Genomic DNA, 18,366 nt, shown 5'->3' with positions numbered 1-18,366 from the left:
CGTGCCCGAGCTTTCTGCCTGTCACGAGCGCACGATCCACCCGGTATTGGCGAAGGATCATACACACAACCGGGCGATTAAGTTACGGTAATTAATACGTACCGGATCGCAGGATGAAGATGATGGTTGGTTGGCTTTGCGCACTTATTGCCCGTTCTTCCTTCCAAGAGTCCGGATCCGATACGGAGGCACTGCTGGAGAAAAGTTCCTTTCAATCACGGCGCGTGTTATTGCGAACTCCCGCATTTGGAGTGAAGGAAGCTGCACTCCACGCGAAGTGTTTATGAGTTTGTACATGCTTGTTTCCTAGCTCATTACAACAAACACTGCCGAAGTGTAGTCGCCGTCGCCGTGAAATACTGACCGTTTGCATGCAACCACTCGACGCAAAATGTGTGTCGAAGGAAACGGTGACGGTGTTCTTCTCCGAACGTCCCTAGACGCACTAGAGTCCCGGGTCCGTCACACCGCAAATGCTTTCTTCGGATGCCGTGTACCCAACGCTGTCGTTCTGCGCCGCTTTGTCCGCAAACAAACGAGGCGAAAGTCGTGAATCGCTTGTAATTGCACGGTAAATACGGTTAATTTTGTGCAGAATAAATCCACACGAAGGAAGTTCGTTGGAAGTTTACGCCACCAGTACGCGATCACAGCGGTCGCGGCGATAGGGGGTTTTGATACGGAGTCTACGGACGAACACTCGCACGAGGAAGCCACTGTGGGAGCCACGCAAAAGAGCAATCATTTTTCAAATAAATATCACTCCATTGCCGTTTGGAAGCTGGCAAAGGCAGCGCAGGGCCCCGGGTCCAGTCAGCAAGTCCATCCGTCCGTCAGTCAGTCGTCAGGTTATGGTATTTCCCGACCGGGACCCCGTACCGAATCCAAATGGTGTTTTAATATTTTCACCGTCCATCCATCGCGGATGCCACACGCTTCCAAAGCCCGCTACCGCGTCGTACTCCCGCTGTATTTGCCGTTCGTCTTCATGCGAAATCGCGTTCGCAAAACAAGGGACGGTAACGTACGATCCAAATGGCACATACACACACCGGGCGCGAAAGGTGCTTACATTATGCTGCGTTTTCGATGCAGTTAGTGGCAGCACGGCTTCTAGTGGCAATTACCATCGCATACATTATGCGCGTGGATTTGATTCGACCGTGCGGTAGAAATGGAGTCTGCGCTGTGAACTAAATGTGGCGCAAAGTAAAGCGCTTTTCCTGCCTTTTTGCCTCGCTTTTCTTCCATCGGAAGAAGGAAACGCACATTGCGGGCGGATGTGCATGAAAGCAGGTTAGAGCTAAAAAGGGTGGAGTACACAAACTAAGCAACAGCAAGCAAAAAAAAAATAACGAAACCCAACCAACTGAAATGTGAGCTTTTCACGAGTACTGGGCAATGGTCGATGGTTGTGGGGATGCTGTCTTAAGAGATCGTGATGTGATCGTCCGAACGTTGCAACACACCCAGAGCTGCCCTTCTCTGCGGTGTTGCTATTGTTATTTACCACTCACTTTTCGGTTCATTATTGGCACAGGAACAAATTTCTCGGTTAATTATCGTTTAGAAGCGCAATTTATTGATTCCCAAACCGCTGCATGTGTAGTGTTGGAAAGGAAACCCCAAAACTTCCGCCTGCTTCCTACCGGGTTTGTGTTGCATCGAAAGCGATGCAAATTGAAAGAGTTATTTCTATTTTTTACCACCAACAGTTGGAAAGTACCATTCAAACGAAGAGCAAAAACTACCACACGTTTGAGCGCACCGATTGCGCCATTCCCAGAACTTCGTCCAACGCTCAACACTGAATTGATCCCGTTGCTGTTTAGTTTCTAATTGAACCAATTCTGCTACCAGAATAACTGTTACCGTTCTCGAGCGATTCGGAAAAACGGTGGAGCACAAAAACAAGTCCACCAAATCAGACCACTTCCCTTTGCGCAGACATCGTGTCATATTAACGATTTTACACACGCATCGGGAATTAATCAAATTTCAAGGAATAATGCGAACACATTATACCCGTTCCCCTTTTCCATGATTTGGAGACCTTCTCTCGGTGTCCGCCCAGCAGAAGGATGAAAAAATCATCTCCAAGACTTCCACTGGCAGGAAGTAACTCTCGCCAGTCATTGAAGGACTGAGTGAAAGAAATCAAATTATACACCAATTTGGTGGCTTTCTGCTACCACTACCAGTGCTGGGGTTTTTTTATTCTTTATTCCAGCACGATCGGCTCTTGCGACTTCGATCCAAACACCCCGGCAATGCCCCAACTCATCCAACACAGAACCGTTGAGCCTGCTGGTTCTAAGCGCCTGGACTTCTTGCTCCGTCCGTTCCTTTTATTCGGTGGTTCCAGATTTTGCCTCGCTTGTTGTTTCGCCCTTGCTTCTCTGCCCAACACCACCAATTTTTCACAACCATGAACGGAGCGCTCATCAACGGGCGGCATGGATTATTTCGAGCACCACAGAACCAGAACGTCGTCGATTAACGATTCGAAATGCGAACACAAAAAGGCTGCCTGATTTGGGATAATAGTATTCTAATCACGAATTTAAATGGTATTATTGGAGGATTAGAGCGCGACCGGGTACGTGCGAGAAAACTAGTTTTGGGGTTGTTCCGTGCCCGAATTTGGCTCCCGTGCCGTTGTCAAGGTTTGCAAAAGGTGCCCCCGAGAACGACAATGCTGAATGCGATCCGCTTAATGCGTATGCGTATGTGTGCCGGAATTATTGACCTGTGCGCTTGGTCCATACTACCGAAATACATACCGCAGTGCCCTTTCGCACACAGAGGAACTCTAATGGAAAGGGTTTGTCCAATCTCGTCCAATCTCTTCTCGGTTTGGTTCACATGCCCCGAATGGAGATCAGAAACCGAGCGTCAGTTCTAGCGAGTGAGCTCTGCATCACGATCAAGTTCCACAAGAGCCGTTTAAGAAACGATCTGAGGGCAGGCTCAAAATCTTACCATCACCCGAAAACTCCCCAAAATTGCTCCCCGACAGATTAGCTCGCCGGAGATTGTTTCGCGTTAATTAAAATGATTCTTTGCAAATTCGCTACCTTCGGTGGCTTTTTTTTGTCTGCGCTTTCCGGAGTAGAATGGTTTGCCATCGTGGAAATGCCTGGCCAATGCCAATGCTGTCAAGTGTCCGATTTTTGGCGATCGCGATAATTTACATAAATCAATAAGGTGCCTACGAGCAGAAGATAAACGACGGTCACTATCTCAACACAGAAATAAAGCAGCTAAAGTTCAGCCAGAGAAAATGAGCAACAAAAGGAACACCACCGTGCAAAGCAGCAACGCGACACTCTACGGAATTGAGCGAACGATTTTCGGGGCGAGATTCACAGATTGAAATCTCGCCTTCTCGTACCACGGGAAACGTCCGATCGGCTTTCTTTCGGGAAACGCGATAACGGACGACGATAATGATGGATAAAAAGCGCTGCTGCTGGTTCAAATTCCTGGCGACGGTTCCGTATGCTTTGTTTTATGTTCAGTCACTGGCCAGTCCTATCACATCCCGGTTGGCCGGACCGTTGCGGGTGATCTGTTTTTTGTTTCTCTCCGTCCACCAATTCGGTGCTTTCAACAATACACATTTAATTAAGATGCATTCTCCACCCAACCAAACCAAAACTGACCCATTTGTCAACCCGGGGTGTGTGCGTTTCGGGGCCGGGGACCACCAAAATCATCACATAACTCCAACGTTTTGAGGAGAGTTCTCATTATGGAAGAATTGGATGGCTATTCGTTCGGGAGGGCTAAAATTATGTAGAAGTTTTATGCGACTCCTTTCGGTTTTGTTTAACCATATCCCAAACGTTCTGTTCCCCAGTGCCTGGGCTATTGTGCCGGTGTGTTCTGGTTTATGTTTCCTGGGGTAAGCTTCCACTCCTCCCACCCGCGAACAACGAACCCCCACTTGAAGCCAATTGGACGTTTGGTTGTAAAAACGTAACGAAACAGATCTTTTAACACTATGCAAAAACAAAGACAAAAAACTACATTAAGACTCCACCACGCCACAAAATACGTTCATGAGCATAAACCGCACTGGGCAACGGCACTGGTGAAAACCACCCAAAACCATTCCCGATCGTTATAGCAGCATTCTAGTCATTCTCACATTACCGCCGCGGGTTGCAGGATTAGTGCTAGCGATGGAGGACGCACGATTCATATTCCCTCGGTGACACAGCCGGGTCAATGCTGGCGTACATAATTCTTCCTTCTTCCGCCTCGAACTCTTCCGCAGTGCAATGTGCGCTTTTTTGTTTAATTTATTACCACCCGTACGCAGAGATTGGATGTCTGCTTTACCGAACCGAAACCGAAAGGCAGCAAGGAGGCACTGTTTTGCAACACAATCGCACACAAAGTACGAAGCACAATCGGCACCAAACATCGATGCAGATTCCGTGTGATCGAGCGCTTCAAATAAAAAGCGACAAACATTAAAAAAAAGTCCGCCGACGCCAAATTGATTTGCATTGACATTTACCACAAACAAAAGATATTGCGTGGTATCGGCGTCAGTGCTGATGGATGTTGTTGACATTCGCCTGTATTTGTAGTATTTCATTTCTATGTTGGTTCCTTTTTTTTGTTGCCTAGTTCGTTTGATTGCCGGTCCAGCCTTATGTCGTTTGCATTTGTTTCATCGATTCCCACCGAAGGGTGGGTGTCACACTCGCCCTACGCGGTACGCTTCGCCCTTTTCCTAACTTCCCCACCCGACTTTCCGCTATCGGAAAGTGAATCGCAAACCAACAATGGTGACCGATTGTGTGCCGCTTAGTGCCGCTTGGCTGTTGGCACGGTTTTGTTTTATATTTTCAATCAACTGTTTGCGTTACGAAATGTAACTATTTTCCCACAGCAAACCAAAAGCCACCACGTCAGAAGTCCGGATTTTGAGGGTACGGTACCGGTCTCGGATAAGGAAACATAATTACTGGATACATCCCAGCTACCAGCGGCGACTTCAGACTGGTTGGTTTACTTTCCCTGTTCAAATTGTGGCTTCTTTCATTGTGGCATCGTAAAGGATCGGTGTGTTGTGTTGAAGGAGAAAACAGGAAAACCCCCGCGTTTATTATCCCTTGCCCGTGCTTCACTAACAAGATACCGACCGACCGGCCTAGAAAGGCATCGGAATCGCTACGAAAAAGAAAACCTCCAAAAAGACGCCCATCATTATCGTTTCGTAATCGATGCTCTTTACGCTGCCTCGACAGCCTCAGAATTCGGCCTTCGATCAAATTGAAGATTTATCTCGAGTTCCCGCGTCGCACTTCTTCTCCTCCCCCTCGGGCCGGGGAAACGGGTAACATCTGTCCAGCCAGGAACAACGCGGGGACTCGAATTGATCGCGCGGTGGTCGCTCATAAATAACCGATCATTAATGGGACCTCCCTTTGGCGCTTCGGAATTGCACTGATCTTTACAGAATCGTGTCCATTCGGTACGCGATAGGGTTTTTGATTCCCTTCCCTTCCAGGGCTACGGGAATCGCGCGTCTCCCCGCGGTCGTGTCTAGCTCGCCCGGAAGCTCAAGGTTTCCTGCGGGTGTACGTCGGCGTCTATGATTTAGCCCAATGTTACCGATCGTAATGATCGACGTCAGTGTGCGCACGCAGCCTGCTGGATTATCCGTCTTCGTGAGCTTTACAGTCCTGATGCGACCGACGGAAATTCGTTCGAGAATCGTGACAAGAATAATGTACCAACACCAGTTGGCTGAATGAAAGAAAAAAAAAGGTTAATTAGCAGCTCCCAACTCCTCCGAAAGGTCCTCCTTAATGCGACCCATCATTAGGTGCAAGAGAAGCAATGTGCTTCGTCTACCACCTTTCTTTTTGATTCTCGATCAAAACGAGATCTCAAATCACGCGATACGCCAATCGCAAGCGGTTGGGCCGTCGGGGAACGTGACTTACCGTACCGCAGGCAGTACTGTGCCACGGGGACCAGCTAATTAACTCATTAACTTGACCGCGCGCGCAATACGAACCGAATGCAAGCTCGCGTGGAACGCAGCGGGAGGCCAGCCCAACTTTCCTTTATCGGAACGATTCCAGGTTTCGCGATCCGGCAATCGGCCGGACCGATCATGTTCAGCGATCGTTGCCGATAGGCTGAAATTGGCTTTTGGACCAAACCCCGCGGACAAACATAAACCTATCGCCAATCTTCGACACCATGCGGACACATTTCACGCATCCACGTAAGGACCTTGCATGGACATGGACAGGGGGTTGACTTCAATTATCACTTCCAAAACCAACACTGGCCAATTTTGTACATACGCCACCATCGGCCATTCTCCGCTTCAAGTCCAAGGAGGTATCATCTTCGCAGTGTGTTCCTTCTTCCGAAAAGGCCCATCGAAACATATCAATTAAAGATAAATCATTTCACAAACATACATTACGTACACTTTCCAACCCCGGGTGACAACAACCGTTAACTGCAAGGCAAGCAGTACCGAGCGAAACCAGCCATATTTGTGGCGATATTGTGCCTCCCCTAAAAGTGTTGACAAGTGATGGCATTCTTGTGACCTCCTTCCGGAATCTCGTTCCAACTCCAAGAATGGTTGTCATTAGGGATGGGGAAAAATGGTACGGTTGTTTTTTTATATATGCGATTGCCATTTGACAGCATATGAACTCGCCACCAAATCTAGTGTGCCAACATTGAAAATGACAAGTTATGGTGCGCTGCTGACGCGACAAAAGGCAGCCGCCTATATGTTGTTGTGCACGTTCCATTTTTCGAAACGTAAAGTGTACAAAGTTATGTTTTACAATTCGACCAGTTTAAGGCGGGCTGCGCATAAGGGCGGCCAGCATTTATTACTCTTTACCGTGGAATGTGCGTGCGTTGCGTAGAATAATAATGCCACTGTTGAGAGATATGGGATCAGTGAACTGTTCTTCGTTAAGGAATTTCGAACCTCATCAAACTCATAAAACTCTAGTCAAATCACCTTTTTATGAATGCGTTTCCATTCATCGCATTAATAAATCAGAAATACAAAAAAACCCACAGCGCGGTATGGAGCGCACCCAGCAGCGGAACTGTTTTCATAGGTAACACTGTTCAACCGATGGCCGACGTTCGGCTATCGACGCACGTAGCAACCGTAAAGTGAAATCCAAACAGCTACAAAAGGGCGCTTGAAAACAAAACGGAGACCCTAAGATAAACATCCCGGACAGTGCCGCTACCCTGGACCACACCCAACGTCCGAGAAAGAGAGCAGAAACCTTTTTTTTTGGAAACGAAAGAACCTCCTTCAAGGTAGTGTGAATAGCAGCTATCAAATATCTTTAAAAAAAAACATACACGAGCCTTCGGGATCGGATGAGTCTGGTTGAGAAGTTTGATATTGAAGTTCGAAAATGTTTTCGATTGCGCTCTGGTTGGGAATTAGTGCGAGTGCTGCTTGATCGGTATTTTATTATTTCGATTCTCATTTCTACGCAAGAGTCCTCAAAAATTCAAGCAGTTCAAGCACCACACCGCACGGAGGTGTCTCTTTAATGTTTAAGTACTTTTGAAGTGGACAGAATTTCAATGCGTTTCCTTCCTTACGACTGTGAAAGGTAGTGTGATTCCCAACTAGTGGTCGGAAAGAAAACGAAAAGAAGCTGACCAGTAAAATGGTTGGGCGATAATTAATTTTCCATAAACGCGTGCAACTCACCGGCCCTGGGATTGGACAACCGTGCTGGTCTGCTAGTCTTTCAACGGTTTTGGGATGATATCCCGGTCCGCTTCTCCCGACCATTTGCGCACCCAGATCCCGGATCATGCCGGTACGGCCAAACAATGAAGATTAGAGATCGGGGCCACACTTCTGCAATTATGGTCACACAATAGTTTCGTACGTGTCCGAATGTGTGTTTTGGGATCGTGATTGTACTCCCATTTTTTATTGCTCCCTCTTTTTTTCCGCACCCCGAACAAAACAACCGAACAATTCTACGCACACGTAGATTGGAAAACAAAACCATATAAACGACACCCATCCCATGAGGCCCCCGGCAATCGGACACACGATCGAGAACGCGGATCCCGGTGCCCAAGGTTTCTGGGGCTGATTAAGAGATTTCCTAATGCTCAATCGTGGGCTGCAACGGAGGAACCTAGACGCGCGGCCTAGCCAGGGTACGGAAACAAACGGGTTCTTTGTTTGCCGCGGCAGTTTTACCGCCCGTCGTGCACACGCAGTCCAGTTTGGACCACGCGGGTGATGGATCTCTTCTGGTCAGCTTGAATTGGAAAACGATGATGATGATGAAAACCAGAACCTCATCATCCTAGATGTTGGAACCCGTGGTGGTACAGGTTAGGGCTTTTATTTTTACGATACGCCTATCCACCGAACCACCCAATCCTGTCGCTTGGCTTTTGTCCTGCTCACCCACCCCCCGGGAATCCTCCCTCCTTACTCTCCAGCGACACACCCAACACGCTGATCGCTTTGGTTTCTGATTTTCCTTTTTTTTATTTTCGGGACGCTTTGGACGCCATTTGATTTCCAATTAACTTCACAGCATAAAATGCGAGTTCCGCGCACTGCGGGAGATAAAGCGTTCGCGTTAGGTAAACGCGCTCATAGATCGCTCGGTAGACCACGTTTTATCGGGTTGATGGCGGCTGCGTCGTACGTCAAACATTAGCTGTCCGTCCCGTCCCGTCGTAAAGGACGGGTGCACGATTGTATCGCAAGCTCATACCGTTTCCCGTTGCTGTGCGTCATGAGCTGCAAAACGTCGGACCGTCGAGCCCTTGCGGAACGTGTATTTCAACGCTGCGCTGCTATCACTTAAAGTTGGCAGCAGAAGCTACCAGCGATGAACATAATGGGGAAGAATTTGTGCTCAAGCGACCACATCCAGGTCGATGGTTTTTGGAGATCACTATGAACGTTGACTTTGAATATTTACAATACTTGTAACCTTCCACGATCGGATGATTTTTTTAATGTTATCCAAACACGACTCACCCCAACGAAAAAAAAAATACGGAAGGGACAACCTTCCGAGCAAATGCTAAACAAATTGTGCTTCCGTCACCTGCTATAAGCATTTTACGTTTTGTTTGTCCTGTCCGAACACCTAATGTGAAATTTACCACAAAAGAATGCATCCGGCTTCTGCTCGGCTTCGGCGTTCAATAACAGGTCCAATTATTTAAAGTACGCTTTAGAGTAATGAAATGCAACACGGGGGCCAACCTTTCTTGTGGGCTCCCTTGAAAAGAAGCAGCCAACTACCAAAAATTAACCACCAAAAAATAGAAGGTTCCATTACACGCCGGGAGAGAATGGAGAACCAAAAAAAAAACCCACCGAACCAAGGGCGCGCACGCACTAATTGTGCGGTCGTGCGTGCGCGGAAGCATAAATTAATACTCTCGTTAAGCTGCTCGGGATCGCCACCCGAGTGTCATAATGTTTGTACCGGTGGACAGACTCGCACATCCGCCGCTGGAGTGGCATTTGGAATGGTGCAAGAGCTCAGCCAAAAGGGAGGGTAGATAGTGATGGATACATTAATCTAGACTACCTTCCATTTCTACGATGCGCATGACGAAGACGACGACGATGATGATGATGACAGGGCAAGTGATCACCAGGCACCCCTCTGCCGAATGGGGAAGAACCCGCGCAGGGGGAATCCCTGGGAACACACGCGCCCGTCCGAAGACCACGAGGCAGGGAGAAAGAATAGAATACTTTTGTTATTGTTATCAACCGTTTTAATTCAATCATAATAAAAGCTCCTTGCGAGAGAGACCCAGATCGGTCTCGCTTAGATGCTATCGTGTGCCGCGAGACGTAACGATGCAACGAAACGAAAAAAGGTATCCTAACCGCGTCTTCGTCGTTTGCCATGCCATCGCCAAACGGTCGTTGTACGGGAGAGTTTACGTGGAACCCTTCCTGAATGGTGACTGAGATGGGTAGAAGCCGTTTTTGGGGGAAGGGGGGAAGTTATGTGCTGCGAGAAGGGCAGATATTATATTCAAATTAAATTACATTTTCCGGACATTTTTGTGTATGAGCAGTGCCTGCCACACCGCCGGTGGGCATCGCGATCTACCGGGACCGGGGAGATTCAGTATGAATGAAGGTATCGCTCGGAACAAGATATGTAAATTGCGGTTTACCGACATCTTTACCCTACGCTGCAACCGATCGCATTCGTGCAGGTGAAGGCAGAACAGCATGCTGATGAAGGAAGGCGAGGAACAGGAGATAGACGAAGGAATGGGTGCGCAGCTGGGTGAAAGGGATGGGTGACGAATCGGATGTTCTGTCACCGTGTTTACACACCTTACCCCTTAGTACGCTCCGGTTTCTCGGACACATTAAGTGAGAGATCACGCGATGAGACACTGTGGAGACAACTGTTTAGACATAAATGGAGTTCCCCGAGGAGTCGCCGGTACCGCCGACCGTCTGTTGGGGGTAGTTTGATGAAGTAGAAAACCATATTTAAGTGTATTGTTTTTTTTTTTTTATTTGCGCCTCCAGTCCCACCAGTTCCGGTGACTCCGAACGAGTACCGCCGATTACACCGACTTGTGCCGGTGACACATTAGCCAAGGTATCGCGATTTCATCCGCTGGTGCAAAACTTCCATGGTGCCGGGGGCCGATTGTACCACGCGTGGGGTGAACCGGGAGGGGGTGTTGAGTTATGATGTGTGAATACTACGTGCCATAACGAGCAGGAAACGACGATCTCACCCGATCACTGTCGTTCATTCGCATAGTTCGCACCAAGAGCGCCCGCACAGCTGTCGCTGCTCCATTGAATGTGTTTCTCGCTTCTAATGAACGATGGACGGCCATTGGCCCGCGACGGCACGATGCCGGTACTCGCCGGTAACGTTTATGAATGAATCTTTATGATGATCTCGCATATGTTTTCCCCAACACCTTCTACCCCAGCCGAGCCACCATCATTTAGCCGATCGCACGGTTTCACGATGGATTGGAGCTGAATCGTTTTAGTACGTGCGAAGACGACGACGTTGGACGGGGACGTGTGACGCACCGCACCGGACAAAACGTTGGAAAGATTTTTATCGATCACGCTTGTTTGTCAATTTGTTGAATTTCTCAAAAAGCTACCCGATCTTTCTTTTTTTTATGAGCCACGCTCTTAAATTAACACCCCACTTTGACGGATCAATCGATGTTCGGTACGATACCATCGAGATTTGGTGTTTGGACATTTGAGGCCGGGGGGAGAACACAGCGAATGTGTTTCATGTTTTCTAAATATCACATTAATTCGACACCCTTTCCTATCCCCCCAATCCATCCCAGATCCACCGTACATATGGGGGGGGGGGGGGGGAGACACTATCACCTAACAAGGATCTTCGAACATGGGCACACAAGTCTGGGTCAAACGTCGAGCTGAAGCGATCCACACACAAAAAAAAACAGCTAAGGGGAAAGTTTGGTAAAGATGGCGCTCACCGTTCACTGTCGTCAGCGTGTCAGTGACCCCACTGGTCAGGACCCACCAGCGACTGATCAAGAATTCCAGAAGCACTTCAACAGTGTTCTCCCATTCTCGAATTCCCTCGATTTGGTTCGCCATCAGGCCATTTCTTCCTGATTTGTAATTCATAGCGCCCGGGAGGCGACTACGTTTGGCCCCAGGGGCCGTAACAATAACAATTGTCGAAAAGTGTGAAATCACCAAATGAGGAACCGGGGTGTAAAATAACAGCAGCACACACAAAAACAAGAATTAAACGGAAAAGAAAAACGAGAGCATAACCGTTTCAATTCGTCTCTTTTCTGCTCTAATGATGCCGATGCCGAGACGGTGCCCGAAAGGAAAAAAAACGGGTCCGTCCGAAAATATTTTCCATCGGTTCGGCCCCGGTGTCCACACCCGGTGGCGGTGTGAGAATTATGTGTGGCAATCTCATTAATGTAAAAATTCTCACGATCTTTTCGGAAACCTTCGGACCTGGCAACGTACACGTTTTCGCTGAATGGCTCGTCTAGAATGTCCGATTAAGTGCGTAAACATTCTCATTGCCGGTCGGTCTACCTCGGTCAAGTGGGGCAAAAGGGGCCGTGCCGTTTTTGAGATCGGACCGAAACCCCTCTGAAGGTGGACCGATTCGGAAACATTTCACGGTTGCTTCACTACTTCATGTTTCATCTGTTAAATCATTGTTTCTTTTCGTTTTTTTTCCTACTTTCAGAAATCGTTCACACTTATCCTGCAAGCTTTAGACATGTACAACGAGTCATACTCGAGTAAGTATACGCTAAACACGACCCCGTGATATAAAATGGTTCAATATACTTTGCCCCCCCTCCCTTTATCCCGGTACCTGGGCGACTGTACGGACTACACCAAGACCTTTTACAATTAATTGTTGCTCCACTGGAGTAAAACAACGAGATAGATTGCATGAGGGTGATAACTGGACAACCAGTACTTCAAACATGTGTGAAACAACACACCACACCACGGTTGGCCTCGGTCAATTCGTGTGAATTAATGCAAGCGACGAACGTTAGGTGCAAGTGATGGACTCAACCACATCCACTCTAGTGTGCTACCGTGCACAGTAAAGCCCTGTGGTGGGCATTTGTTCGAGGTTTTTGAGTGGCGTTACTCCCGCATGCACTAACGTCAGACGTTAACTAAAAATTAGCATAACAATCTTTCATTTTTTGTTTGTTTTCTTTTTTTTTCTTCTTCAACTCTCCATCCTTTGGTGGCTTGGACCATCGGGACACGATCGGTACCAAAAGAAAATCCTCACAATATAACAATTTGTAGCGTTCCATGTTTAGCAAGGATCGTGCCATACATTTGCTATCACGTTCTTTCTCTGCGGCACATTTCTTGCTGTGATTTCTGACGCGGGCTGAATAATGTACTGAGTACATCCTACCCTTACTGTTTTCCTGATGCAGCGTATCTTCTGCCCTAACTAAACCAAAACCATCAACAGTGCTAATTAAAAAAATAAACCTGATTTCTCTATTTGACCCTTTTGCTAACCTTCCGTCATTAACGTTTCCTTTCGTTGTGTTTTGCAGTTTCCGAGCGACTTATTGATGAGACATCATTTTCTGGGGTTATTCTACCGTCGCACGATTGGAATACATTAGACCATATAGGCAAGAGCGCACGAATAACGTACCGGTAAGTACCGATCAACGAGCGAACATTTATCATACGCCCAAAATACTTTCGACGGCAGTAATTCGCAGTATACTCATGTGCAACACGTCGCTTTATTTGCAGTGTACGAGTACAGTGTGCGGACAACTACTACAACACAACCTGCACGACGTTCTGTCGGCCCCGGAATGATCAGTTCGGGCATTACACCTGCGGCAAGCAGGGCAATAAAGTGTGCCTTCCTGGCTGGCAGGGAGCGAACTGTGAAAAAGGTATGTGCCACTGCTTCTTTACCACTCAAGAAAGATTCTAAGCAATTTACGAAATCGAAACATTCGTGGTCAGGAAAATCTCAAATACATCATACGTTTTTAAGACCAATGTTCCAATGCAGCATTCCGACAAGATGTTATCATTTACACAAGATTAAGCCATGGAACGATTAACGAACCACACCAACCCCAACGAGAGCACCCATACAATGTCTAAATCTCACAGCAAAACACTGGTAGCAACCCGACCCGATGTGAAAGGTCAATTTATGTAATCGATCGGTCGAGGATCGTTTCGATGAAGATGCATTCGAGCGCTAGTGCGCGATCGAGCCCCGCGATTTGGTAGGAATCGTTTAGTGCGTTCGGTATACTTTTCTTTCGCGCGGTGGATAAGAGAACGCTCGCGAGATTAGACTAATGGAACTTTGAAGGGAAACCGAGCGCGGGAATGAGCTAAGAAAAAAACATCAACAACGACCTCCAAGCTGGCTGTTACCAAAGTTTACCAACGCGAACGGTGGTGAAAATTCGATTTCGGGTTTGTTTTTCCTTACGTTTGGAATTTTATTTCTTCATTACCTGGGCACTATCTTATCCGATCGTTGGGGTTTTATATTTGTTTCAACATGGATGTTTTCTACTTGCACGCATTGTCTTTTGGTGCGTCGCTCGGTGACGGGCCCGGCTCGAGGTTTTATATTGTATTTTATTTTACTTTCATTTTCCTTCGTTATCGCTCTGCTGCCCAGTTGGGCCTGTTGGTTCATTTTCACGTACCAGATACGTTTGAGGTTTTTCCTTTCACTCTCGCGCTGATTTTCTGCGTTACGTTTTATTTCATTTGATGTATGGTCGCCGAGTTTCCCTTTTAACACAATACTTACATTTTCTTACTGCGATTATGCCACTTTCAGCAATCTGCAAGCCAGGATGTGATCAAATACACGGCAAATGTGACCAGCCGGGCGAGTGCGAGTAAGTACCACTATGATGTTAGAAATGAATTTAAATACGAATTGCTGCCTAGGGAAGAATCCAAGTGTAATTTGATGACTTTATTAGCTGATGATGATGATCGTGAGGTACTTTGTATCCTCCGGATACAGCAGATCCTACTTTTTGAATATCCTTTCCTTTTTGGAGTAAGGTCAGATTATTGAATAGAAGCCTTGTCCCGGCTCCAAGACAGCAGACGTTTGCGTAAAGTGCCTTAAAATCCAAAGATAAAGATCGTAAGCAAAGTGATCTAATATCCCTGAAGGTCTAGGCAATTGATTAAAAACATTGGCGCACTGACTAACATTTGCGGAAGTGACTGAGAGGTAGATCAGAAGGTTCTGAAGGTTTTTGCTAATAATTTCACAGCGACTGGTTGAAGATACAAATGGAGGATCTACTCCACCAATTCTTGGCAATCGCCGAGCAAACTCATGTTAAATTTCAAAAGATTACTGTGATTATATGATACATGTATGTGCTCTAACATAGTCTTCCAAAACATTTTCCCCAAATACTTCATTTCCCTTCCACGGTTCCTATCATTTGCAACATTGCGACGCGAACTGCTTTCAACCAACGTTCCATTTTGTGACCGATGCAAAACCCAACCACCACTCCCACACGAAAGAATGCACCAGAGGAGGGTTACAAAACCCAAAACAACCTCCCCCAAAACCTCGAACCAATCACCGGTCGTGCAACAACCCAGGTACCTTCCGTCCGTCCGGGCAGTTCGCGGGCGAAAAATAACCAATGCCGTACCGTAAGCCCATCGGGACACGATCGCGACGTCGACGTGCGATCCTAAGTAGAACAAAGTAGGGCCGGAATGGCGATCGTGTCGGCACCCCATGAGACGACCCGTAGCCAATGAACGCGAATTTGCCGTTGACTCCTAGCCGATAGTTCCCATCCCAGAAGGGCCTGTGAGCATGGATGGGCCGGTCAGTTGTAGCTCCTTTAGCCAACAAACAAGCAAAAAAGGTGGAAATAAAAACAAAAAGCTCGGTCGTGATCGCACTGTGAATTGTTTTTCAACCCCCGTTTCAAATGCTTCGGTGCGAAAGTGGGTGATCGACGGGGATGTGTTTTTTTTGTTTTGTTTTTGCTTCACAAACGAACACGCGAAAACGGCTTGTAGCTGTAGCTGTAGTACCTTCTCTACCCTAATTAGCTCTTTCTTCTATTTTATTACAATCGAACAACGATTTGTTAGCCCTGCCAGCTCGCTCTCGTCTTCCTTCCCTGGTGCTCCTTGCTACCTTCGAAGATGGTTTAGCGCGTTTGGGTTAAAATTCCGTTTTGTACCGATCGGTTTGCATACATACATTTTTTATTCGATTCGATCTAAATTCGCACAGTTTAAAAACAAATACTACATCCGTACGACACGACGGCCACAACTACCGTACGAGCGATGCTCGTGCCCGCTACCGCTCGATGGCGCTGTACCGGTCGTTTGATCGTGTCCCGTGTAATATGTCTCCTCGAACTATCGAAATTACCGGTACCCCCGGTACCCATTGTTTCCTCTCGATGGGAAGAGCATATAGAAGGTGATCTTGCCGTGCCGATGAAACCCATGAATCGATAGTTCGAAATGGTTGTAAATTTTCGATACGGCAAACAAATGATCTTCGCGAGCGTACTCACCCAGGATGGGTGGTGGAACTGCGGTTCGGAAAACCATAGTTTAACCAGAAGGAAAATTCCGTGATTCCTTGAGGAATACAGCTTTTATACACCGCGCACCTCATGTGGAACAACACTGGCTCTAAAACCTTCTGCCCAATCTCCACACTTACTGCAAGTGCGACTGGCGGTGTTGGTTGGAAGCGGGTGGTACCGAAACATAAATTACATCCAACGGCCCTAGTAAATATTTTACACGCTACAAATAGGGGGTGCATACGGTAGCGCTGAATGAAGCGCTAAATAAGTCGCTGCAGAAGCACCCGACGGATGGAAGGTGGAGGATGGTTCGCTTGTTGTTGGCTAATAAAACACCTCGTACCGGTAGCACAGCACATTACAGAACTGAGCCCTCCACCCGGTGTACACGCACGCGTAAATAAACACTGGGAAAAAAGAGCATCGACGTTCGTTTGTCGACTTGGCTCTGGCTAATTTATCCTGCAATGCTTGAAACAATAGAATTGTTGCGAGGAAATTGCATCCACCGGTAGCACGGCCAGTGCTATTGGTTTACAACCATTACCGAAAAGAATGCCAGCCAATCCTCGTCCACCGCAAAGACTGCGCCTTCTGCAGCTTCCCATCGAACCCCCTGCTCCTAAACGAGCTCTGGTTAAAGCACCGGAAAATCGCCGCAATTATACTATTACACCTTTAGCGCCTGGCAATAAAAGGAACCGATCGTTCCATTTTTGGACTCATTTTCGTCCGCATGCGATGCGGAGCGGGTGTTGATGGTTAGTTAGTTGGGTAGTCTCGTCCACCGCACACGAAGGTTCGGACATCATTTCCACGAAAACTGACCATATCTTCACAACCACTGCTCGACTGGTTACTGGCAGAATTCGCACATGTTGCGTTTCATAAAAGTCCATCATCGTGTGCTCAGTGTGCAGTTTTTTTTTAACTTTTCCACAATCAATTAAGCTTCGCCGGTGCGCACACAGACTGTCCCTAATTGACGGCAACCTGTCAGCGCGGGGACAGCGGGTGACTTAATTTAGTCCGTCACCCGGCACTCCGCCACTCCCCGGTCCACTCGAGTTCGCGCGCAACCGTAAACGCACGTTTCAGTTGCCAAATGAGCGCAAAAGCCTACCGGCAAAACCCATCAACGTGATTATCGCGCACAAAACTGACAACACAAAAGACCCGACCCGGTTCCTTCTTCCGGACCCGTATTCCACAACGGCACACCACCCCACGGGTTTGGCGTTGGTCCCGGTAGGGCGGCATAGGTTGTCGACAACAAGCTTTTGCACAGAGATCGCTATCACTAAGCTCCATAGAAGGGGAGTAAACCGTTCGGGAGAGTGGAGACACCCTGTTGCAGAGCTTCTTTCCAGATGGCCCGAGATCCAGATTCCCATTTCATAATTATCGCGCCAGATCGCGCACCCTGCAATGGTGGTGGAGTAGCGCTCGTTGCTGGAGGCCCTAACTACTCTGGCGGTGGCATTGCGGTAGCGCACTCTGTCTCGCGGGTCCGATGTTAGTTACCTTTTACGTCATAATTAATTAATTTAATGAATTGAAATTTAAACCATCCAGCGTACGAGAATCGCGTGTTCTACGCTGGCGACGCACGGGAATGCAACTCTATCGCAAGCTCCCCCACATGGTGTCTAGCTTAATAGACTCAATTTGGTGCACAGCGAGTTAATATGGCGTGCGAATTCTCGCGCTCGGCAGCTGTCAAATGGCGGCGATCGATAAACGATCCCCAATGCGAGGGTGAGTGTCGTCGACCAGAGACACCGATTTGGACTAGGCCGGGACCGCCACTTGGCAGCGATCAAATCAAACGTCACTGCAAGTCCTGGAACTACCACACTCACACACGCGAAGGAGAGCAGTTTGATAACTTTCACATCGCTTCTCACGCCACGGTATCAATTTTCTTCTGATCCATAAATCTGTCACCGCTCGGTAGAAATTTCCACACCACTCGCGCGTTGCGGCACCCCTAACCACAATCGGATCGATCACACTTTTGTACCATCGGGCTATTGAGCACGTATCTTGATTTTCGCCTGCTAACTATCGCCAAAAAAGGGACGCTCTGTTGGAAGCATTGGAAATGCTTTTGAGCAGTGACTGTTCACTATCCGCACACTCTGTTCTGTCTGCCCGGCACGGTCCTTCGCGAACTGCTGCTGCTGGTGAGTACCTAAAACATCTATGCAA

The 18,366-nt window shown here is 47.7% G+C and overlaps 1 protein-coding gene across 1 annotated transcript in view; it reads left to right on the top strand.

The window, feature by feature from the left end:
* LOC128709330 (protein serrate) overlaps positions 1-18,366 on the top strand; it is a 102,539-nt gene that overhangs the window by 36,582 nt on the left and 47,591 nt on the right. The window contains exons 4-7 of the mRNA XM_053804318.1: positions 12,276-12,330; positions 13,126-13,231; positions 13,334-13,482; positions 14,400-14,460. Coding sequence (XP_053660293.1) covers positions 12,276-12,330; positions 13,126-13,231; positions 13,334-13,482; positions 14,400-14,460 — 371 coding nt within the window. The remainder of the gene's footprint in view (positions 1-12,275; positions 12,331-13,125; positions 13,232-13,333; positions 13,483-14,399; positions 14,461-18,366) is intronic.

The sequence above is a fragment of the Anopheles marshallii genome, chromosome 2 (genome assembly GCF_943734725.1).
Source record: "Anopheles marshallii chromosome 2, idAnoMarsDA_429_01, whole genome shotgun sequence".
Classification (NCBI taxonomy): Eukaryota; Metazoa; Arthropoda; class Insecta; order Diptera; family Culicidae; genus Anopheles; species Anopheles marshallii.
The sequence above is the reverse complement of the archived record's forward strand: the minus strand, read 5'-3'. Positions and strand labels throughout refer to the sequence as shown.